The sequence below is a fragment of the Neolamprologus multifasciatus genome, chromosome 6, assembly GCF_963576455.1.
Source record: "Neolamprologus multifasciatus chromosome 6, fNeoMul1.2, whole genome shotgun sequence".
NCBI classification, from domain to species: domain Eukaryota; kingdom Metazoa; phylum Chordata; class Actinopteri; order Cichliformes; family Cichlidae; genus Neolamprologus; species Neolamprologus multifasciatus.
The window spans coordinates 3,110,544-3,135,614 of NC_140444.1; the positions used below are offsets into that span (position 1 = coordinate 3,110,544).

General features: G+C 42.0%; 1 protein-coding gene across 2 annotated transcripts; it reads left to right on the plus strand.

The window, feature by feature from the left end:
- Positions 1 to 1,082: 1,082 nt before the first annotated feature.
- On the plus strand, positions 1,083 to 25,037 carry dtd1 (D-aminoacyl-tRNA deacylase 1). 2 transcript variants are annotated; one of them, XM_085162079.1, is made up of 6 exons: positions 1,083 to 1,219; positions 2,522 to 2,612; positions 3,022 to 3,257; positions 6,265 to 6,362; positions 16,208 to 16,409; positions 22,770 to 25,037. In XM_085162079.1, the coding sequence occupies exons 1-5, from the start codon at positions 1,177 to 1,179 to the stop codon at positions 16,361 to 16,363; spliced, it is 624 nt and encodes a 207-aa protein (XP_085018205.1). In that variant the 5' UTR covers positions 1,083 to 1,176; the 3' UTR covers positions 16,364 to 16,409; positions 22,770 to 25,037. The 2 variants fall into 2 exon arrangements, with proteins under 2 accessions (XP_085018205.1, XP_085018204.1); XM_085162078.1 differs by having other exon boundaries at positions 16,208 to 16,372.
- The last annotated feature ends 34 nt before the right edge of the window (positions 25,038 to 25,071 follow it).

Here is a 25,071-nt window from a genome sequence, read left to right on the forward strand (position 1 = left end):
GTGTTAGGTCATTAGCATCCACATGTCAAAAACACTGGGGGTAAAACTTTAAAATGTTGTAAACTAAACTTCATCGATTTATTTTAAAGTTTTTATTTGGGGTTTTAAAATGAAACCTGCTCGTGTATTCTGCTGTATTATTATTGATAAATCAAAACGGCAGCATAAGAAGGAATTAAAGTAATATCCAACTGCAACATTAAGTTAATCCCATACAGCTGATCCAATAAAGGAATTATTTACTTTAGGCCCTTTAAGGCTTTAAAACTTTTGTTCTGGCTGTTACTTTACAAGCATTATGACTTTTCTTTAACAGATACTCTATTCTAGCTTCCTTCAGCCCACTGTAAAGGAGGATTTCAATACAAAGCAATGATTAAACTCACTTGCAAACACTTTTGATGTGATGACATCTATATGAGGGTGCAGAATAAAGGATGAAACATGAGTCAGGCTAAAAATTGTGACCAGTGGAAATGTTCAGATTTTCCCACCCACTCCACGCCACAGTGCTGAAGCAGCAGAGCTCCTTCTCCCTCACACTGATTCAACCTCACTGCCATAAAGGACACTTTAGGAAATCTTTCCTACAGATTGAAGCATGTTTTTGTATTATACCTTCATGCTGCTGTTTTTTTTAGTTATACATATTATTTATTAATCCAATTTGCGCTTCGTCTTCATTGTTTTTAACTAAAAAATTATTTAGTTAAAAAAATTATTAAAAAATTATCACTCTGCAAGAATTTATTTACAACAGTCTCATAGTATAAACCTCTTACTTTGTTGTTTATTTGTTGTGTATTGTACACTGTACGATTTTATTCTTTATCATGCTGCTGTAACACAAACGTTTAACCTTGTGGGATCAATAAAGCATCTATCTGTCTATTAAAGTAGCAGCATGTGTGCATGCAGGTTCACCTTCACGGTTTTCTGGGGCACTTAACTTAACTAAGGTTTTATTAATTTCACTCCTGCTTTATCCACTCTGACAGCTCGCAGTAAAAACTGTCAGCTGTAAAAGTCTCGCGTGGGCTTTAATAAATTCCTCTCTGTACGCTTGAATCTCAGGACCCGTGTTACCGGTTTCAACCACCAGGGGGAGACATCGTGCCGTGCGCTCTGTTGATTCCCGGAAGTTGTGACAGCGTGTTCCCCAACACAACCACAACAATGAAAGCTATCATTCAGAGGGTCACGAAGGCGAGTGTGACAGGTAAGCTTTAACCTGAGCGCGGCTGCTGCATTTTGAGAATGTATTTAAACTCGAGCCTGCTCACAGCTTCCGCTCGTTTCCGTCGCTGACGCGTCACCTTAGTTAAGCTAGCAGGGTTAGCATTAGCCAGCAGAGTGAATGCAGAATGAATGCAGCAGAGTTGTTGCCTCTCCAGCTGTCAGCCGCTGCTGGAGCTCAGAGGGGCGTGATAGCAGTGAACATGTCCTCTGTATGTCTGCGGGGCTGACGGCTGAGTGACAGACGTTGCTGTTCTCCGACAGCCGGCCAACTGTCAGCCTCTGCTAGCTGCCGGTGTGCAACAGTAACAACAGCTGGAGGGCAAACAGTTAACAAAAACACGCTCATATATGCGTGGTTACATTTTATTTCTCAGTCTCAGTCTATATTATTTTCTCACGCTAAGAAAGTGCGTTTAAAAATGTCTACATTGCTGATTTAACCGGTCAGTTTTTATTTTTCTTCTAAATATGCTTATAAAGTACAAAGTCAAGTCACAATTCTTACAGTCTATCGCAATAAAGAAAATCAGTCAAATCCATCTTCATGTTTATTGTGTGGGAAACATGACGTCCTCTAGAGCTCTCTACAGTGGATCATCATTTGATCCTACCCTAGTATCTGTCACACCAACCCTTCCTCTCTTCTTCCTGCCTGGCAGCTCCATCTTCAGCATCCTTTGTCCAGTATATACACCATGCCTCTTAGTAGCTAGAAGAGCAGAGGTTAGAGCAGCTGGCCAGTAAGCAACAGGCTGCTGGTGTGAGTCCCTGTTCAGATGCTGACATCTCTGACATGGCTCATTTTGTCATGTAAAAAAATAAGTAAAATGAACAAAAAGCTGAAGAAATGAATATTAAAGACACAAATTTGATGGTTTCTACAGTTTGAATAATGGCAAGAATTGATGTTTGCACATATCTTCTCTAGGGCATCTGTGTGAGAGATTACATTGAATGGATTCTGAGACATGCATTGGTATAATTTCGCTGCTACAGTGCACAGAAGGCCAAAGTGAACCTCAGACGGTCAAGTAGAGCGCGTTTACCGCTAGGTTTAAATCAGTTTCAAGTATCCAAGACGAAAAACAAATTTGCTGCAGTTGCAAATATCCACACATGTCCAAAGCTGCCTGTAATGCTTTTATAGAAACTTGAAAATTTTGAGGATGTAAAAACATAAAATCTCCTTTGTCTGATTTCTTCAAGTTGGTTGTGATCTCTGTGGGCACGGCGTTGCCTGATATCTCTGTGCCAGTGTTCATTTTGTTGTGCTTTCTTGCAGTGGGCGAGGAGCAGATCAGCTCGATCGGACGTGGACTGTGTGTGCTGCTGGGCATATCTGTGGAGGACACGCAGAGGGATGCTGAGTACATGTGAGTGCAGAAGGCAGAAAGTACACCCTGAGATCTCAAACGCTGTAATTTCATCACAAAAAGAAGGGAAATCTAAATAAACTAAAAGCACACAGTCAAAATAATAAAACATTTTGAATGATTCTGATCCGTAAACAGCAGAACGTGAGGCAAAAGTTTATGTGCTTGATGCACTCAGATCTGTCTGTAAGAGGTTACTCACTCACCAGTGAATGGAGCCTATAACATTAACATTAGCAGCGATGAGGTCATTAATTATTGAAACGGCTATTGTCACTGTTGATTGAATTGAAAACAAAGTGTAAAATAAATAAACACAAAGATTAATATAAGATGCAAAAGTGTAATCGCTCTGTGCAGACGGATAGAGAGGCTGCTTACTGTCTTGTTGTCATCTTTGTGTTTTCAGGGTGCGTAAGATCCTGAACCTGAGGCTGTTCGAGGACGAGCACGGCCGAGCGTGGAGCAAAAGTGTCATGGAGCGAGACTTCGAGGTTCTGTGTGTGAGCCAGTTCACCCTGCAGTGCATCCTGAAGGGCAACAAGCCGGACTTCCACTCGGCCATGCCCGCAGAACTCGCGCAGCCTTTCTACGACAGCATCCTGGAGAACATGAGGAGCACCTACAAACCGGAGCTCATTAAAGGTGGGTCAAACAGAGGCGTAGGGCCACGTCAGCAAAGCCGCCTTTTTGACTATAAAACACTGTGACTGAAAGCTGTGGACACCAGTTTGCAGTAGCAGTTTAAGATTCAAATCTTTATTAAAAGCAGCTGTTAATGGGACTCAGATGTGAAGCGAGTCAGATTAATGTTAGACGTGTGCGACTAATCGAGTCTAAGATCGCTGCTTTGTTAGTCGGTTAAACAGATTGTTCCTACTTTATCAATGTGTGTCAGCAGTTGGCAAAAGCTGCGACTCTAATGACCAGCAGAGCCTCTTCCTCTCTGGTATGGTACGATGTGAAGGGTCTGACATGAACCATAAACCACTGCAATACTTTGAAGTAGGAAATGAGTGGCTGTGTGAGAGGCGTGTGGACGCCAGCCTGCAGAGAGTGAAGGTTAAAGTTAGCATTGCTAACGTTAGCCTCGTGCTTGAGCTGGGTTCAGTTTTAAATGCTTTCAGTGTGTTTGCTGACTAGTTGACTACATCTCTAGTTTGAATCTTACAATATTTAACATTAACTTTAAATAAATTCCTCCAGCTGCACAAGTAGTTCTGTTACTGGTGACCAGTTTACTAATCCAAAAGTAAGAAACACTGTCCATATGAACATGTGGTTATTTAAGAGAATGAATGAAACTGAATAATTTTCTTTGATAATCCAGTTATTCTCAGATGCCGCTGAGATGTGCATCTCTTTTTGCTGATGTTAACGTGGACTGCTGTTGGATTGCTGCGTGTGCTAACATTAGCAGTGCTAGGATCCGTAGCATCCACATGCTTCTTCGGTCAAATGGTTAAACGTTAGTTTACTATGATAAATCGAACAAGCACCTGTCCATTTTCTATAGGGCTGCTCAATTAATCGAATTTTAATCACGATTACGATCTGGGCTTTCAACGATCATTAAAAATGACTGAGCCGATTATTAGCCCCTCCCTCGTGCTTTACTCTCGCGCTGCTCCGTGTGGCAAATCGAGCGCACCTCTCTGCATTTCGAACACGTGTCAAAACAATTAAGAGGACCCGAGGGAAGCTCGGAAAGCTCAGCAGAAGTTATTTGGAGAGGAGAGTGACTGCTGTTGGTTGAAAAGAGGTAAAAAAAAACTTGAGTGGTGTGGAAACATTATGGGTTCGCGGAGTCAGACGTGGATCAAGTAGACACAGTGTGTAAACTTTGCTACAGTGTCGTAGCTGCACCACAGAGCAACACTGCAAAGTTCACTAAACATAGATGTTTACATTTTTCATTTATTTTTTATATTGCAAACATTTGCACTGTTATCAGTATTTGCACACTATTTTATATTATTTTTTGACAATCTTTAAAGTCATTATTTAACACATTGTTATTGTTAAATAAATATCGTCAAATAATCGAGATCTCAATTTCAGTGAAAATAATCGTGATTATCATTTTTGCAGCCCTAATTTTCTACTTTAAATTTCTGCAGACCTGCGCTGGTTTATGCAGCTGTCGTCTGCCCAACTTTCCACTTTGCTTTTTTACAACTTCCTATCACAGAGAGCGGGTCTCAGGTGTCTGCGGGTGCTACAGATGTTGGAGGATAGTGTTGTTAAATTACAGGACGAGCCGGTGACCAGTAATGTACGTTCATAAAAAGGGAAGAATTGTTTTAACTGACTTGTGGTGCTCAATAATGATGTTTAATCAGCTAATCGACTATTTCTAAACATCCATAATATCACAAGACATGCATGCAGCAAGAAGAACAAAAGCTGTGCTCATGTTTACGCAGGTGGCTCAGTAACATTTCATTAACACATGATGTAGGACTTTGAAATTGATGCCAGAGGTGTGTCTGCAAGCAGGCTGAGGGGTAGCACCGATGGTTTGTTATAAAGCATGCTTCATCTCGATGAACCCTCTGCTCCACCTGAGTGTCAGATTCATCCAGAGATCACACAGTTCCCAGTCATTCCCAGCAGAAGAGTAAAAAACATATCATACCCATCAGCTGCTTACCTTTAATCTGAATTGTCATGCTGTGTGTGAGAAAAACGGCTGCGTGAAACCTACACGCTGATATTTTGCTTAGCGGGTTACCCGCTGCCTCGTCAGGCCTGCTTGTTGTGGAGCTGCTAATTTGTGCTGCTTTAGTTAAAAAGCTGGTCATTAATGAAATGAACTAGCTGCACTCTAATTAGCACGTAGCTATTTCATCCTCAACGCTTATCCGCCCCTCTCAGTAAATCCAGCCCTTCATCATCTTCTCTGCCCCACTTTAAAGTCCTCTGATTTTTGCCCCCTGCTGGAGTTTAGGTCTGGATGTCGATATTGAGCTGATAGCTGCTGTTTCTTGCTAAGATGGATTATTTTAATTAAAAAAAATAGCCACAGTCTGTTGGCGGTCTTTTCAGAGACCAGTCTTAATAGAGTCCCAGGAGGCTGTGGGACGGCATGGCTGAAAAATGCCTGTCACCTGATACAAAACTAATTGGAAACAAAAGGTCAAAGGTCACAGTTATTGCCACACACTTATGGGCCTGGACTAGTGATCCTGCTCTCTGCTATTTAATTGCCCGTATTCCCATCTCGGTGTAAGGTTACAGCAGTTTAGGCGGTGGATCATCGGTGTGGTGACGCGCTGGCAATGACGGTGGCGGTGAACTGGGTCAGCCCACCGGGGAGCAGGTGAGGAGAACACCTTGTCCCAGCGAGGGAGGTGTAGGGCTCCTTAATTAGGAAGCCTTCCGCCTCCCCCTCCAGAGAGAAAATGCGATGATTCAGCGCTTTTTTCCACCGCGGCCCAACGGCTTCATTGTGCAGATGGTGTCATTAATCTCGTGGACCCGGTGGAAGAAAGGAGAACATTTGGTGCGAGGACAACTTCCTGTCCCCGGACCTCTCCGTCGCCTTTGTCCCCAATGTCTCAAAGCTCCACGTCACATCGTGAAACATCAAGTGCTGATGCCTGTAAACTGTAATCTCTATTCATTTGTCTTCCTGGTTTTATCATTGTAGATGGGAAGTTTGGGGCTCGCATGCAGGTCCACATTCAAAACGACGGACCGGTCACCATCGAACTGATATCACCGACTGGACCCACAGACCCCAAACAGGTACATCACTCAGCACGAAGCTTTAAAGACTCATCTTAACCCTTTAAAACCGATCGGAGCGGGCACGCTCTGTTTTGCGTAACTAGTTTTAAATCCCGGTAGCTCTGCAACCACGTGAGCTAGCGCAAAAATTTTTTTTGCATATGAAACCGGAGGAGTTGTACTTACATCTTATGCCATCAGCTTGTCCTCGGTCACAGTTTCCTTCCACATATAGCTTTGCAAAAACTGCATAAAAAGCACTTGCAGCAACAAAAACATAATATTCCAGAAACTCGCTTTGCCGATCAGATCAGCTGTTTGTAACACTTCCTATGTTGGAATAGACGTCAGTAGTTTTTTACCATCAGGGCTTCATGAGCCTATACTGGTGTTTTTAAAAGTTATCTTTGACTTTATGACTTTCTGTGTGGTTTCTGGGATGCTTAGGACTCATATTGCACTGCTGGAAATAGTTTATTTTGATGCATATGCTGCTTTTTTTTGCAAATTTGCAGTATAATATTTATTTTCCTTTTTCCTGCAGTGTATAAAAATTGGTGTATTTCAAAAATAAAACTATGAAGCCACTCAAAATAAATTTCCTGTGGTGGGAAACTATTTTGTGCAACTTTTTTGTATTTACAGTTTTGAGGGATAAGCCTCTTAAATTTCTCTAACTAGAAATATATGTTAAAAAAACAAAAACGATTTTCAATTTTTTGTAGTTTATTGCACTTTTTTGCAATTTATGTAATTACTATGCACTTAATGCAGACATATTATTAAAATTTGGGCTATAATGGTTGTATTGATGTATATCAACTTGAAATGCTCCCAAAAATGGCTCCACAGCATGTAAACATATAATATAAGCTCTGGCGTACTTGGTTCTATGGTAGGTCTTAAAGGGTTAATACCTCAGATACCACTGGCCGCTGCCTTACCTCCAATGTGCAGTGCCTGCAGGAGTGTACCTGTTACCGATCACCTGTCATGTTTGTATACGAGTTAGATAACAAGGAGACCTTTCATATGCTGTTACTTGTACTGAGCAGCAGCTCTCCCACTTTGTCAGATGACTTTTCAAAGTTTGCCCAAAGTGCATTTTTCATGCAAGTTTTCTCCAGTGAACGATCAGAAAAAGCTCCAGTATCAATGCTTGTTTCTGTTGCTCTACATTAAACACATGAAATTGCAGCAGTTTATTGAAACTAGGATGCATCCCATGACAATGATGCTCAGAGGAAATCAAAATTTCACATGGATACCTCCCTGTACTTACATAAAAAAATAAAAAATAAGGTGACTAAGAAAGCACCAATTTTCGACAGACTCCCGTCTCTCTGTACTTTGAGGGCCTGTAACTCTGGTGCATCTAATGAAGGCACGCAACATTTGTTTGAACATAGTCACACTCCAAATAGTTACTGCACAAAAAAATCAGCTGATTCTGAGAGGGTCAGCAGGGAGGAGCTCCCTAATTTGTCAGTGTGAAGGAGTTCATTTCTATTGTACCACCAGGTGGCAGTGTTTGCTCTCCTGTCATGTACAGACTCTTGATTCTTATGCTACAGATTTTTGTTGTTGTTTCTTTTTTAAAATGAGTGAAATAAGAAGCATCCATTATTTATACCCTACAGGCTTCTTGAAGTTTTATTTTTCGTTTATTTTGCTTGATTCTGTGTGATCTATACGAATACTGTTCAATATTTGACTGACTAAAATTAAATCTAAGATTTATAAAGTCATGCATCCTTAGATCTGAGTTTGAAAGAGTCACACAGAGGTTATTTTTAATGGCTAAACTGAAATCCACAAATGCTTCGAATTTAAGCAAAGTGAAACTCGAGGAAAGAAAACAATATAAAAATTATATCCAATAACATCTATAAATCCAGCCAGTTAAATGAATATCAGAAGTATAATACACAAAGTGGTGTGTTGTGTGGAAAAATCATCTCACTCAAAGTCACAAACTCACAGATCATTGCTGCCCAGCTGATCGTTTTGGTTTTATAACTCACAATCTTTCATCGACTTTTTTCCACAAATGCAATAAAAATTCAACAAAATAAAGTAAAATTTTAGAAAAGTAAAACACACTAAATTAACCTGCATTTGTTTACTAAACAAATAAATATTTACTTTTTTAAATATATTTTCATCCATATGAGACACCCGTGTGACTGATCTACCATTGAACAGACCCCACGCTTTTATTTTGAAGGTTCAGTTACTGCTAACGTGCTGGCTGTAGCCCTTCATGTAAGATGTGCCCCTGTCGTTATGCTGATGTGCTCGTGGTTTGTTTCACTTGCAAAGCTAGTGCTTTTTAGGCTGCGTGTTAAGTTTGCTGAGAGTTGGATGCAGAATTCCAGGATCCCAAATCCCAAATTAAGGACTCAAGAAAAACAATCTAGATTTGGGAAAGCAGAAAATGAAACGTTAAGCTCTCAGACAGCAACCACGATTAACGTGTGTCACCCCCATGGAGCCGCACTGATTCACTGATATCTCACTATCACTCAGTCGCCTCCGTGAAGGAGCTGAAAAGTCCCCCATTTGTTTTAGGTGTGTGTGTGTGTGTGTGTGTGTGTGTGTGTGTGTGTGTGTGTGTGTGTGTGTGTGTGTGTGTGTGTGATAGAGAGAGACAGGGTGTTATGTGTGGGTTTGAGATGATTGGCACCATCGGCCCACATGCTCGCGCTCTCCCTCTGCTGTACCTGTCCAGGCTGTGACTGTTTGCTCCAGGAAATCAGAGTCAAACCAGGATGCCTCCTTTCTAAAGGGAAGGTTTTATTCTGAAAGTGTGCGCTGTGATCTGAAAGGGTTAGTATATCATTTTGATTGCATGCAGGGAGCTTTGACAGGTTTTCATGCTCAATGCTTTTAGGGAAAGCGACATCAGTGTGGTGCTGGGTGAAAAGTACATTAGCAGGTGATTCATTTTAGCTTCTGAGAAGTCTTGATATGAGTACAGAGGACCAGCTCCAGGGGACTGAAAGCACCAGAACTGAATTAAATTAACAGTTTTGAAGCTTCATTTTCTTATTTTTTTTCTTATTATTTTACCTTTTTAAATAAACTAAAATGAAGGAAAGGTTCCTGAGCCAATCTAGGATTTTCTATTTGTTTAAAACACATAAAACAAACTTCTTTTAGCTTTATTCTTCATTCATTTAGACCTAATTTTCAGTGTCCTGTCAAAATATAAACTGATCTTTATTCTTAAGATCATCCTTTACCACAGCCCAATGCTTCTTCAGTGACTTTGTATTTCATTGATTCTTTGCCTTTGAGTGTTTTCTCGCCACATCACTTGTTAAGAAAACAAACACCGTTACAGGACGGCTGTGAAAATCTGAACTGTGAACAGAAATCCTGCTACATCTGTAAATCTTCATCTTCCTCCTGCCTGTTTTTGCAAAATGTCCCTTTTTTTTTAAAAGCAAGCTATTTTTATAAAGCCAATTAACACTGCAGCAGATGATTGATTAACATGCAGCTGTAACTAATATTTATCTTTCCTTTGCAAGTCCGTTTTGCATCATTGATGCATTTTCGCTTTCTTTCATTTTTTAATTGAAGCAAAAACTCTGTGGATTGATCAGTTAATCAGATTTTAATTTCAGTCACAATTTTGTGTTTCGACAACTATTAAAACAAGATAACTGAGATCAAAGTCCAGGTTCACTCCTCATCAGGACGGTGTAGTTTAGCTCACATTTATTAATTTATTTCACCAATTAAAGTTCAAGCAAATGCACGTTTTCATTATTTTTTTTAAGGCTGGATCAAGCTACACGATCATGGTCTCTTTCGTGATTTGTTCAACTTTGGATTTACTCGATTTTCTCTGCAGTGATTCTGTGAACGAGTCATGAAATGTTTTTATGTATTTTTTTGTGCATTTAACCGCTGGTTTATGAATGAATAAAAGTCAAGTAATGGAGATAGAAATCAGTGCAAAAGTGGACGGTTTCCTGCAGCGACAGGATGTTTCTCAGCTCCTTCTGCCACCAGAACGAGCTTCATGCAGCCTTCCTGAATTCTGCTCACTTCTGTGGAGCCCAGTTAGCGTCCTTATGCCTTGGCTGCAGGCAGGCTTTGGCTGCTCTCCCCTTGGTGGACTTGGCTTGCTTGCCCAAAGGGAGGGATATTAAGCAGTCCTCAGAATTTTAATCTTGTCTGTTTGGGATGTTTTGCTGTGGGGGCTGAGGAACCAAAGCCAAGACTGAACATGAGGGATAAAAGGCCAGCCAATAGGCTACGCTTGGCACGGGGTGGGAAATGAAGCAACAGCCAGCAGACACTGTTCCTTTCTTTCCATGAATCGGGGATTTAGTCCACCACAGGGTCAAGCGGCCAGCAAACAATAGAGTTATCCAGAGCAATGAAAATCATCCAGTTTTGGATGTTCTCTTTGGGAAGCTGGAGGCTGCAGCCCGATGGCAGAGGGCTCCAGAGTTTTTCTGTTTGTTCACCTTACTGTTGGTGCATTTTGATTCAGGCTGTGGGCTGAAACCCAACATTCACAGGAGTTACATAATGTTTGATCATGCTAAGCTTTCACTGGGTTGGAGATCAGAGTTTTGGGTTTGGACGTAGCTTTAGCGTTGGAGTTATAAACAGATATTGTGCACTACCACGGTGTTATATCAAACCATCAAGGTGTGACTGAAGCGCAGCTTTAATTCAAGGGGATTAACAAAAGTATTGCATTAACTGTTTAGAATTTAAAAATAAATGTACATAGACGCCATTTTCAGAGGTTTAAAAGCAATTGAGTTGACCTACAACCAGTGTTATGGACATGTGAGGAGTTCATTCAAGTGTTGAACTTATATTTGGTAACAGTTCACTGGAACTCTGAATGTGAGGTCCAAAGAGATGGAGATGCAAGAGAAGGAAACAATCATTAGACTGAAGGACAAAATGCACCTATTAAAGAGAGCAAACACATCAGCAGTAGGGGTGGGCGATATAAACGAAATACGATAGAAACGATATAAATTTGGCCAACGATAGAGCGATATAGTCAAAAACTCTATCGCGATAGCGCATGTTGATGACGTCATCAAGCTGCGCCTGTTTTGGTCGAAAGCATCGCAGCGGCTACAACCATTATCATCTGCAAATTATGCCAACAGTCATAGCAAACAGATGAAGCATTTTTGAAATACGGGGAAAGCCAAAAACTGCGCTTTATCGAGTGAAAAAAAGTTGGCGTTCATCCTCCAGCTTCACTGTGCTAATGTTATGCTAACATAGCTGTGTCGCTAGCAATCATGTAGCACAACATTGTATACCAGGTAGTCCAACTTCAGTAACCCTGAAAACGTCACTGCTGTTTAGTTTTCTGTCTTCATTTATGTCGGAAGTGGTAGCAGAGTTGTACGTTTGAATTAGTTTCAAAAATCTCTCAGTCAGAACATGGTATGTCATGTTTAGGTGGAAGCTAGCGAGCTAACTTCCTGTTAACTTCTAACTCCGTTAAATGTAATAACTTCTGTTTTCATGGATGCCTGGATGTTAAACTTAATTGTTACACCTGATAAAGCAGCAACGCTGATCATTTTATTAAAGATGAAAGAATTTAGACCGTTTTTAACTCTTAGTGTTCGTTTGACTTTGGGACCTGAAGCAGGCGGAGTTTTGGACCCAGATTACTCCACGAAGCTCCTCACTACGGCAGCTGTAATGCTCTGACAATCCATCAAGCAGTGCAGCTTACCAAAGTTGTACTAAAACATTTTTAACAGATTTCTGCAGCCAAAATCGGTTCGAGGTCAGTAAGCACAACCAGAATTCATACATAAGGCACACTCTCGATTTTTGAGGAAATTAAAGGATTTTAAGTGTGCCTTATAGTGTGGAAAATAAGTTATACAGAAGAAAAGAATATATTGCGATATATATCGTTACCGCACATGCTTCAAATTATATCGCGATATGAATTTTAGGCCATATCGCCCAGCCCTACTCAGCAGTGTTAAAAATTAACATTCTTACAAAGATGAAATGCACCAATCAGCTCAGCAATCACAAAAGGCCTGAAGGACCACAGAAGACTACAAAAGTACATGATGACAGAACGATTTTCACGGTTAAGAAAAACAACATCTAAGTCAAGAACACTCTCGAGGAGGTAGACGCATCTCTTTCAGAGTCTACAATCAATTGAAATGAAATGCAGAGGAAACCAGTCGTTTACAGCTAGATGCAAACCGCTGGTTACACAGGAAGAACGGGGAGGCTTGAGTAGATTTGTACATTCTAGACCAGCGGTCCCCACCTACCAGGACACGGACCAGTACTGGTCTGTGAGTGATTTGGTACCAGGCCGCGAAAGTTGAAGCTCTGATGTGAAATTGATGGTTTTCAGGGTTTTTATCGTTAACTCGGTTTTCCTGGGTCTTTTCCCGTGTGTTATGAATAAATCTTCCCTTTTTTGGTACCGATTTTATCTTGTTGTATTTATTAGGGCTGCTCGATTATGGCAAAAATGATAATCACGATTATTTTCACTGAAATTGAGATCTCGATTATTTGACCATATTTATTTAACAATAACAATGTGTTGAATAATGACTTTAAAGGTTGTCAAAAACAATAATATAAAATAGGGTGCAAATACTGATAACAGTGCAAATGTTTGCAATATAAAAAATAAATGAAAAATGTAAACATCTATGTTTAGTGAACTTTGCAGTGTTGCTCTGTGGTGCAGCTACGACACTGTAGCAAAGTTTACACACTGTGTCTACTTGATCCACGTCTGACTGAACCCATAATGTTTCCACACCACTGAAGTTTTTTTACCTCTTTTAAACCAACAGCAGTCACTCTCCTCTCCAAATAACTTCTGCTTAGCTTTCCGAGCTTCCCTCGGGTCCTCTTAATCAGCGGTCCCCAACCCCCGGGCCTCGGACCGGTACCGGTCCGTGAGTCGTTTGGTACCGGGCCGTGAGAGTTGAGGCTCAGGTGTGAAATGTATAGTTTTCAGGGTTTTTATCGGTTTTCAGCGTTATTTTGTTATCGTTTTTATCGTTTACTCGGTTTTCCTGGGTCTTTTCATGTGTGTTATGAATAAATCTTCTTTTTTTCGGTACCGGTACTAGTTTTATTTTGTTGTATTTATCCACGACACCTTAAAGGCCAGTCCGTGAAAATATTGTCGGACATAAACCGGTCCGTGGTGCAAAAAACGTTGGGGACCGCTGTTCTAGACGGCACGGTTCTGGAAAAAATAATTATTTGGAAAGAAGAAACAAAGATTAACTTGTGAAAGAATGCCAAGTATGGAGAAGAAGAGGAACAGCTCCTGATCTACAGCATACCACATCATCTGTCGAACACGGTGGAGGTCACATTATTGCATGCGCGTGTGGAACCATGTCATTTGCTTTTATTGATGACGTGAGTGCTGATCGGAGCAGCAGAATGGATTTTGGAGTGTGCAGGGCTGCACTCTCTGCTCAGGTTCAGCCAACTGCTGCAGAACTGATTAGACCGAGCTTCCCAGTGCCAGTGGATAATGACCCAAAGCAAACTGTAAAAGGTACCTGAGAGATCTCTAAGGCAAAGAAATGGGATATTCTTTGATGGCCAAGTTAGCCACCTGATCTCAACCCAATAGAGCATGCTGTTCAGTTATTAACTGGATGCAGAGAGACCCACAAACAAGCAGCAACTGGAGGCATAATTAGCCAAATGGTGTCACTTTCCAAATACTCACTGATCTGACCGATATCATCAACAAAGACAACAACAAGCCTAGTTTCTTACCACAGCATGTTAATGGGTTCAGCTGGGAATAACACTCTTTTTTTGTACTCGTTGAATAATGTAATGTCTTATGCAATGCTTTGGATTTTTAAGATGACATGTAGTTCATAAATATTTCTCCTACAACCATAAAAGTTTTACCATCTGTGTTTCCAGACTATTTTGGATGTCAGGTAGTATACCTACTTCATCATCACCGTGGAGTGATGTTTATGAACCGTGAAGACGAGGGAGGAGCGGTTTTGGATTAGTAGAGTTGTCTGACTAGTTGTGCTGAGTGGCGGCATGAAGGGCTATTTTGAAAAGAGGGAGTGCGTGCAGTCACAACAATAGACTCATTGAGGGGATCATATGACAGCTCGGAATAGCTCTGAACGCCGAGAGAATAGAAGTAGTCATGTATCACAAATGTGGCGTGCTGGCCCGGGCCTCTTTTTCTTTGTTTAATTAATTGTTATAATTGTCATGCATGTCAGGACCTTTGGGTGAATACTGAGCATACTGCAAAGGTTATGATCTGCAAGTCATGATGCAGCATGTTCATGGTGGGACCACAGAGCCACCAGGAGGCCCAGATGAGTCAGGTTTCAGTCGCAGAGTAGGAAAAGGGAAAATGTTACAGTTTTAGAAATAAGAATCCATAAATTATTATTACTTATTCTAACTAGGGCTGCCACGATTAGTCGACTAGTCACGATTACGTCGACTATCAAAATCGTTGACAACTGATTTAATAGTCAACGCGTCGTTTGAAGCTTTGTAAGATCACAAAAGACGCAGGAATAAGTAGTAGGATTTAAGAGTGTAATAACGGACTGAAACAGAAGATGGCAGCACTGCATGTACAAGGATGCCAGCTGCCGTTAAACCCCGAAGAAGAAACTGTCCCAGAATTCATAGCGACCCATCGCGGCCCTGGTCAGTTTCAGTTAGCTAGTAGCTAGTTCAGCTAGTTAGTTTTAATATTACTCTTATTATTCTTTCTGGGTCACAAAATAAACGTTTAACATATTTTCAGGCGAGAATGTAGCTGTGTAAACCTCAAATATCTGCTCAGTTTATCAAGACACCACATATTTTCAAAAGCGCTCCGACGTTTTCGGAGACGTCTGTTACCCACTAGCTCGATAGCTAGCCAGGGGCTAGGCTCACTAGAGCCGTGAGAACACCGGACTCCCGGCAAATCGTTTTCAAACCCACCGCTGTCTTTCGCTACTCAGGTTAAACATGATATATAAGTCACTTAGATAACTTAAAAATATTATTGTTTGGCTTTTTTTTAGTATTTTATTTGTTCCTGAGTAAATCGGTTTGGCTGAGATTAAAGTTCTAGTTTTTACACAGCTGAATAAACGTCCAGCAGACAGCTGATTATCAGAAGTGTGAGATGCTTGAGAATATACTCCGGTGTCCTGTTATATTTTAGATAGCAAGGAGTTTATTAAACTTCACCGAAATAATCTGCAAATTTCATTAAAATTTAACAAACTATCATCTTGTCTTTATTTTTAGTTAGCACAGACCTTAAACACTTAAAGCTGTAAGCTAATGATAGTTATATAAGAGCAGATGCTGCTGGTGCAATAAGCTGTACTTTTATGTCCAATGGATGATGATCTGATTAGTCGACTAATCGCAAAAATAATCGGTGACTAGTCGACTATCAAAATAATCGTTTGTGGCAGCCCTACTCTAACTATCCTCTGTCTAGGATGTTATGTGACCGAGTTGTTTGTCTGCTTGTTAGCAGGTGGGAAAAAAAGCTTATGGCCAGCCTTGCATGAAAATATTATTCTTAGGAGCCGGACTCGATCGAAATCTGGATCTGGATTCAGGAATATTTGGAAGGATTCTTTTTGATTACATCATCTACGGCTCACATTACCTGTGGTGTACCACAAGGATCAGTCTTAGGGCCTATTTAATTTTCTACTTATATGCTTCCACTTGTGTACATTTTACAAAACCACAATGTGTGTGTCCCCTGAGAGCTCTGATCCTAAAAGCTTAGCTGCTGTTTTAAACTGCTTGTTGTCTTTCTGACCCAGCCTTTTTGCTTCCTTGTATTTTCTCAGCTATCAAAGCAGGAAAAGCAGCAGCAGAGGAAAGAGAAGACGCGCTCCAAGGGTCCCTCTGAGTCCAGCAGGGAGAAGGTCGCCCAGCGTTCTCGACAGGACCCCAACGCCAGCAGTGGGGCGGAGGGGGACGTGTCTTCAGAGAGGGAGCCTTAGGTCATCGAGGTGAACGGGAAATATGCACACACACACATGCAGTCAGGTACAGTTACGCTGAGGCGTGTCTGTCTAATTTAGTCTTTATAATTCGTCAATCATTTCCCACGAAATAAAGGCTCATCTTAAAGGGGACGCCCCATGCTGTTATCTGTTATCAGTCTATGCACAAAGAGCACCTGTGAGACAAAAGCTCAGGCTTCAAACTGCTCTAACCGCTCAGTTTCACATTGTTTTTCTACTCCTGCAAATATATGATGTCATAGAAGGAGGATGTGGTTACCTCAGGCACACGGCTCTGACTGTAAGTAAAAGGCTTGCACGCACCTGCTGTTCATACTTTCTACACAATATTCAAAAATAATTTAAACAAAAAAAAGTTGACATTTCTAGTCTAATTCTAACTCTTAGTATTTGCTTCTGCGCCGTCGTCATCTCAGAGCTGCAGTTATTGTTTTTTTGGCCGTCGTGGAGGCAGCTCCCACAACTTTGGAGTAGTGATGTAACCTGGAAAGCTCCTCCAGCCTTGGCAGAAGGACGTTCATAAATTGATCCAAGAAATTAAAGAAACAAACCAAGTGTAAATATGGGGACGTGTCTGCCAAGGCTGGTACCACTGAAACTTCATTAGAGCCACAACAGGACAGCTTGCCGGCCGACTTAATTACCCTGCAGGCTCGTCCACGCACGTCACTTTGTTTATGTGTGCGCGAGGTTGTGGGTAGTTGTGTTTAGTGTGCGGTTCTCCTGGAAAGGTCACAGCAAACAGGATATCAAGCTCATAAAATGGCTTTTTACTTGCTGCAACAGCTTTTAGTGACCATATGGAGAGCTGAGCGTCTGGGCTGGCGTGTCTTTTCTGCTCGACTTTGTTTTGGGGGGGTGGGGGTTTGGAAACGGCATGGGAGGATGATGCATTGTGAGCCAGAAAGTATCCCAGGATGGAGATCTGTGATGGAGTTGTTTCAGGCACATAATTAATTTAAAAACAAGCTTTTAAAATTAGGCATGTTTTGGAAATTTGGAAGGAGGTGGAGTTTTTTAATAACTCACCTGTCTGCATTTTTGTAAAACTCAGAGTTAGCGATGTGGCTACTTTGAGGTGTGTGCTAACACAGCTGTAAGCACTAGCTGTCTGCTAAGCCTCACATCTGCTAGTTAGTGACTTCTTATTGGATAATAGTAAATCTGCTGTGTTGCGCAGACCATCAAAGACCACCTGGGTTATGGGAAGTGAAATTGCAGTATTTTAGGTAGTGGATCGGTACAAACCCCACTGGGATAGTTGGGACACTTTCTAAAAATCGAATAAAAACTAAAACCTGATTCTCCTCCTCATGATGTGCTGGATATTTTCAAAGGGAGACAGATCAGGACTGCAGTCAAGCACACAGACGCCATGTCTACGAAGCCAGGTTTTTCCAATGAGGCCTGGCATTGTCCTACACACGGAGTTCCTGATGGGAGCATATGTCTGTCTAAAATTCCTCCTCCTCGTAGTGCCTTCACATATGTGCAAAGTCCCCATGCTACGGGCGCTGGTGCACGCTGAGCCGTGAACTCATGTGACCACAGGACACGTTTCCATTGTTGCTCGCTCCATCTCGGATGAGCTCGGGCCCAGAACTCACTGATGTTTCTGCACAAAGTTGTTTGGAGTGTGTTGCAAGCATCTAAATGTGTTTAAGAGATAAAATTAAGTTTAAGTGGAAAAAAACATTTAAAATCTTTTCTTTGTCCTTTTGTCTGTTAAATAAATGTTCAAGTGTATGACAAAAAAGCCGATTTTAGTTTTATTCCTAATTTTTCTGGTGTATCTGTATGTATATAATGCTTTACTGCTTATACTGAGCAGTCAAAGCATTTCTAAACTGCAGTATTTTTTGTATAACTCCATTTATGGAAACAGAGTTCTACCTTTAAACAGCATTTCCTGTGCTTACCTGGTTTTAGGTCCTTTTAAATTTGCTGAAACTCTGAGAACAAAATGTCTTTGCATCCGTGCAACAGATGCAGTCACCTCCCAAAAATAGTTATGTCCCATTTATAATATTAGTGTATGGTGTCATGTGCAATATGGTGTCCTTAAATCTGCAGTGAGAAGCAGTTACAGTTGCTCTTGTTTTCCACGTCTCCCTTTTTCCATCTGTGCCTGATCTCTTTGTTTTTGTTGACATTGCGGTGAAACTCAGCAACCTTCATGAGAGACAGACCTGTTTGTTTCTCATTTTGTGCTTCTTATTGCAGTGTTGGGGGTGTGTGTGTGTGGGGGGGGGGGGTTGTTCTTATTTGCCTTGAGTATTTGTTTACTAGTGCAAAAACAGACGAGTTCTGGGAGAACAGAGATGGGGAGGCATTGAGTCAGCTCTCTCTGTGTCCCCCTCTGCTCTCCCTGCTGAGGCTGCAGGCTCCTGCAGCACAGCTCCTCTCCCTCTGTGAACCCTCCGGCAGACATGCATTAATGGATATGCCCTCAAACTGGCAGCAATGCTTCCTGATCCTTGTGCTCAAAGATGGGGCAGTGCAGTTAGCTGCATTCAGACAAAAGCATGACTGACACCAGAGAGGTGAGATTAATGGGTTAGCGAGGTATCACGAGCTTAAATCAGTTTCACTGTCACGAAGGTGGCTCTCATTACCATAGTAACTTAAGTTGAACACATAAGCTGGTCTGGAGCAAGTAATGTCAATCACATGGCAGCAACTCAATGCTGCTGAAGTGCAACCTGAGCTGGGCTGGTCGGCTTCAGAAACTGCTGATCTGAACTGCAGAAGAGTATCTCCTAGTGTACAGCACATCAAACCTTGAAGCTGGTGGGCCACAGAAGCAGAAGACCACACCGTCTGGCACTCGGTGGCCCGGCTGGTGGAGTTAGAATTTAGCCTGAGAGCGTGAATCCATCAATGGTTCAGGCTGCTACTAGTGTAGTGGGGTGGGAGATGCCAACAATGCTTCGTACCAACTGAGATAACCAACTAAAAACCCTGAAAACCACACATTTCACACCCGAGCTTCAACTCTCGCGGCCCGGTACCAAACGATTCACGGATCAGTACCGGTCCGTGGCCCAGGGGTTGGGGACCGCTGGCCTACCTGAGTGCTGTTGCCGAGCATCTTCTGATGGCTCATTCCAGCAGCTCACATCATCTGAGTTCACTGTGCTCAAGTTGTCACAAAGGTCACCAAATCTAAATCCAGTAGAGCAGTGCTCCCCAACCCCCGGGCCTCGGACCGGTAACGGTCCGTGAGTCGTTTGGTACCGGGCCGCGAGAGTTGAGGCTCAGGTGTGAAATGTATAGTTTTCAGGGTTTTTATCGGTTTTCTGCGTTATTTTGTTATCGTTTTTATCATTTACTCGGTTTTCCTGGGTCTTTTCACGTGTGTTATGAATAAATTTTAGTTTTTTCGGTACCAGTACTAGTTTTATTTTGTTGTATTTATCCGCGACACCTTAAAGGCCGGTCCGTGAAAATATTGTCAGGTATAAACCGGTCCGTGGCGCAGAAAAGGTTGGGGACCGCTGCTGTAGAGCACCTTTGGGTGTTCATTTGACAAATCTGGGGCTACTGTGTGACGCTGTCGTGTTGATGTGGACAAAATCTCTGAGGAAAGCTTCCAGCAGTTTGTTGAATCTGTGTCATGTTGAGTTAAGGCAGGTTTAAAGGTAAACAACCCTGTACTACAAAGGTGTGTCTAATGAAGTGGACACAAATCTATTGAGGAAATATGTGGTATAAAAGTAATCTGTAGAGTCGAACCTTACTGACGTCTCTCGATTGGAGTAGGCGGCACTCAGGAGATTATGACACGCCAAACACTCTGAGCCAGAAGCGGAAAACCTGATCCCAAAGTTTTAGACTTTAGACTAAATCAGCATTTTCATATCTTGTATGAAAAAAAACTCGAGTGATCCTCATCCAGTCACCTGATAGCTGCTGTTAGCTTCTAATGGCTTAAAACCTCCATCAAAACATCAGCAGGTGCAATGTTATTATTATGTCCTCCCTGAACTCCTCCACAGCAGGGGAGGATGCAGTGTAATCCTCAAGTTTTGGAGGCTTCAGCACCTTGTTACATAAGGTCTGACCAGAAGCCAGGGATGAGGGGGAAATGTGAGAGGAAAGGGAGTGGGTTGTTGTTTTTTTTTTCCGATAAGGTGACAGTTATTTGGATTTTGGAGTGAGAGAGTGCACACACAGCACCTCGGGAAGAGTGTGTGCTGTAGTGAAAGAGAGGGATGGGTGGAGGAAAGAGGAGAAAGGACAGCGGCCTTGCTTGCTTAGCTCTGTAGCTGCATGTTTTATAGAGAGAACCGGTGCTCCCGAGGTTTGCTTTGCGCGACTTAAACATGAGCCGTGCTCGCCTTCCATCGAATAATTTGCGACAGCCCCTCCATTATCTTCTCTGCTCGTCCTTCCTGTCTGCAACGCTCTAATTTCAAAATAGAGTTATGTTAAGTTATCAGTACAGGAAGGTTTCAGCTGCTGTGAAGAGTTTCCAGCTGTAGCTGTTCTCAGGACTGTCGGAGATGTTCACACCACACGTAACTGCATCTTTAAATTTAGCTTTTATTGTTACCGTCAGCGTTTTTGTGCAGATCTTTTAATAAGATGAAGACTTTTGAATTTGTCTGTTCACCTAAAATAGAAGCTGCACTTTAAACCTCCAGGAATTTTTACTTCTTTTCATTTTAACAGGAATAAAATGGGAAATTAACAAATAAGGCCAAAGTCTGTGGGGGGAAAGTGTCCATGCTTAGGTTTGAGTAGCTTATTTTAGTCCGTAAAGATATTGTTGTTGATATAGTCTTGGTTTTTGTGTTAGTTGGTTTTTTAAGATTTATCTGTAAGATTTTTAGTCTTAATCTGAGCAGACATGAAAGCAGAGAGAGAGTGGTAGGAAACCACACCCCTGCAGTGGCTTTTAGTATATAGATCCCCCACTCAAACCATAGATCCGTTTTGTTTTTAACTACATTTTCCATCTTTTAGAAAAGATTATTCTTGTTTTATACCAGATTGGTCTTTAGATTGTGATCTTTGGAGTGTCCCAGTCCATAAATACCATAATCTGTGCAGATTAGGTCCGTATGTGTCTGCTGTCTGAGCAGGATGGAGCTCAGGATTAAACCATTGTCTTTTTTATGCCCTACATTGTTATTTTATTTTATTTTTCTTAAGGTATCAAAACCTGATGTCATCATTCCTTGATTTTTGGAGCTGTATATTCAGCTCCAGCCAAGATAACTAAAAACGAGACTTCACCCAACAAAATTCCTAGTAGATAAACCAACTATGAGCATATCATAAGAATCTCATGGAATATTCACAGGTATGTTTCATCTGTTTTCTGATAATAAATATATTATTAAAAGAAAACAAAAAGACCTGCGAGCTTCTATCCTCCGAGCTCGCGTCCTCTACCAGAGGCCTCGGAGCTTGAGGGTCCTGCAGTATCTTAGCTGCTCCCAGGACTGCTCTCTTCTGGACAGAGATCTCTGATGTTGTTCCCGGGATCTGCTGGAGCCACTCGCCTAGTTTGGGAGTCACTGCACCGAGTGGTCCGATTACCACTGGGACCACTGTCACCTTCACCCTCCACATCTTCTCCATCTCTTCTCTGAACCCTTGGTACTTCTCCAGCTTCTCGTGCTCCTTCTTTCTGATGTTGTCATTCAGAACCGCTACATCGATCACTACGGCCGTCTTCTTCTGTTTGTCTACCATCGTCTGTATCTGGAAGTCCCACAGGATCTTAGCTCGGTCACTCTCCACCACCCTAGGGAGCGTCTCCCATTTTGACCTCGGCACTTCCAGGCCATACTCAGCACAGATGTTCTGTATGCTATGCCGGCCACTTGGTTATGGCGTTCCATGTATGCCCTGTCTGAGAAGGCAGCTGGATAGCGTGGTAGTAAGACTTACACACCTTTGGAACGGGAGTTGTGGATTTGATTCCCAAATGCTAACCAAGCCTACCTCAGACATGAGCGAGAGAGATAAATATGAAGCTGAACCGGGGGGTGAAATTGATTTCATTGTAGTTCTTAACAGAGCTTAAATGTGTTTTTCATCCTGAACTTTCACATGGATATTTTCTGCCCAATAAATGTGCTTCGAGGGCTCAAAAAGGCTTAAGAAAATACCAAAGCGCTACATTTTGACTCCTATAAACATAAAGGTGCTGTAACCCTGATAGTGTTGATGGTTTCAGGGTCTAATTTCGCATGGCTTAATTACATTTGCTAAAGTTGCTATGCAACAAAGATCAGCTCATCCTGTGGGGGTCACATGGGAAGATTTTTCCACGTTTGGTTGATCTTCTGTAATGATGTGAATGACTGTGTAACGACTGAGAGAGCATGAACAAAAAGAGGCTAAACTACTGCTGTTTCGTGTCTTGCAGATGTCGTACTGGGGACATGACGGTGAGCCCAGTTTCCTCAGGAAGGCCTTAAACCTCAGCGACTCTTTCACCTGATCCTGGACTGTCCTTCCTGTTTGGAAATCAGCAGGATTCGTTCAGCCTGTTCAGCCTCTCCCCTCCACACTCCGGCTACAACCGGCTACATGTAGCAAAGATGATGTCTGGCCACATGACACTGCACAGTTTTCTTAGATTTGTGAGGGGAGGGGAGGCGTGGGTGATGGCAACATCGTAAAACCGTGCAGCCCAGTAGCTTTATGTGCTCGGCTTTCCTTTTCCCCTCGCTCCCATTCTTTCCATCTTTTCATGTTTCTGCTGCCATCTGTCTCTTTGTCTTTTGCTTTCTCTCTGTCTGTTCTGACTTAGTCTCTGTTTAGAGACACGACTCTGACCCTGAAGCACAGCTCAGCTCCAAGTTTACACTGCAGGAACATCATGGTAGTGAGAATGTACCAAGCTTGTTATATAAATTTTTGAGGTCTAAGAGGTTATTTTACCTTTTTGAGTAGCAGATTTTGTTTAAGGTCAAACTGAAGTTGCTACCACCGTCTGCTCTGTAAAAGAAATGGCACTGTTGTTTGTAGCTGGACAAGTTTACGTTTCATATGCAAAGACTTGAGATTGAACTTCTGTAAAGTCAGCCATTGGTTAGTGAAGTTCTCAAGTTCAGTCTTTTTGGCCTTACCTTCTTAATTTGAAACTAAATGTGCACCTGAATCCTGCTTTCTCCTAATTCTGGCTGTAAATTTGCAAAATAAACATCATGTTTTAGTAATGAAGACTGAAAAATATCAGCAGGGCACATAAACACATCACCAGTATTTACTTTTCCTTCTTTTTTTTAAATTTGAGATCACTGATGAATTTTTCCCACACTGATTTCTGTACAAATTAAGAAGCTAGTTGAGTCGCCCCCTGCTGGCCTATTGCATGGTCTTCACGGTCTGGAATCAGAAGCTACGTCACTAATAATTAGACGGCCGTCTGCAGCAACACCCCACAAAAGCTTCAAACAGCAGCCTGCATTAAATCTGCAGCTACATGTAAGCATGATGCTGCACGCTGACTTGCTAAGCTAGCTAACAAACATCCGCTGGGTAAAAGTGCATTGCTAACAACATTAGTTTGGCTAACCAGCCGAGTCTTGGCTAACTACTGTCTGCTAGCAACTAACAAACATCCGCTGGGTAAAAGTGCATTGCTAACAACATTAGTTTGGCTAACCAGCCGAGTCTTGGCTAACTACTGTCTGCTAGCAACTAACAAACATCCGCTGGGTAAAAGTGCATTGCTAACAACATTAGTTTGGCTAACCAGCCGAGTCTTGGCTAACTACTGTCTGCTAGCAACTAACAAACATCCGCTGGGTAAAAGTGCATTGCTAACAACATTCCTTTGGCTAACCAGCCGAGTCTTGGCTAACTACTGTCTGCTAGCAACTAACAAACATCCGCTGGGTAAAAGTGCATTGCTAACAACATTAGTTTGGCTAACCAGCCGAGTCTTGGCTAACTACTGTCTGCTAGCAACTAACAAACATCCGCTGGGTAAAAGTGCATTGCTAACAACATTAGTTTGGCTAACCAGCCGAGTCTTGGCTAACTACTGTCTGCTAGCAACTAACAAACATCCGCTGGGTAAAAGTGCATTGCTAACAACATTAGTTTGGCTAACCAGCCGAGTCTTGGCTAACTACTGTCTGCTAGCAACTTAGTGACGTAGCATAAAGATGGCGGTGTGTCATGTAGCTCATTTAGCGGCGCACATTTCTGCTTGCACTGACTCAGCTTTCACTGACACATGAACGGTAACCAACTAACTCAGAGGCTGCCAGGGTGGTTTTGATGCCCCAAATCATTATTGTCTCTTCATTAACAGAAATAAGAATAGCTTTACACTTTAAAATCACTACAGCAGACGGCGATGTGTTTTCAGTTGGACTTTAAATGCTAAAATGTGACCTGCGTCTCAGTGTGTTCCTCAATTTATTGACCCACTCAGTGGAAATGACTCTAGAAAAGGTGCTGCAGTCGATTGTAAGACCAGGATCGAGTTTCTGCGACTGCCCCATTCACCTGTGCTTTACACCTGCGGAGAGGGGCCAGCTACACCTCGCTATCAGTGTGACCGGACAAACTCTGACATCAGCTATTTAATCATGTTTCTCATTGTGACGCTGTCCTGCTGTCACTCGACAGATCTGAATGTACGTTTTGTTGTCATTTTTATAAAGGTGTATGAAAGAAGCGTCTCTCTGTTTGTGTTGGATTCTGCTCATTTT

What these genes read in the sequence shown, in the direction of transcription:
- dtd1 (XM_085162079.1), top strand. Translation starts at nt 1,177, where the DNA reads ATGAAAGCTATCATTCAGAGGGTCACGAAGGCGAGTGTGACAG. An exon ending in CAAACCGGAGCTCATTAAAG is followed by an intron (nt 3,258 to 6,264) that starts GTGGGTCAAACA and finishes TTATCATTGTAG; the next exon opens with ATGGGAAGTTTGGGGCTCGC. An exon ending in GACCCACAGACCCCAAACAG is followed by an intron (nt 6,363 to 16,207) that starts GTACATCACTCA and finishes GTATTTTCTCAG; the next exon opens with CTATCAAAGCAGGAAAAGCA.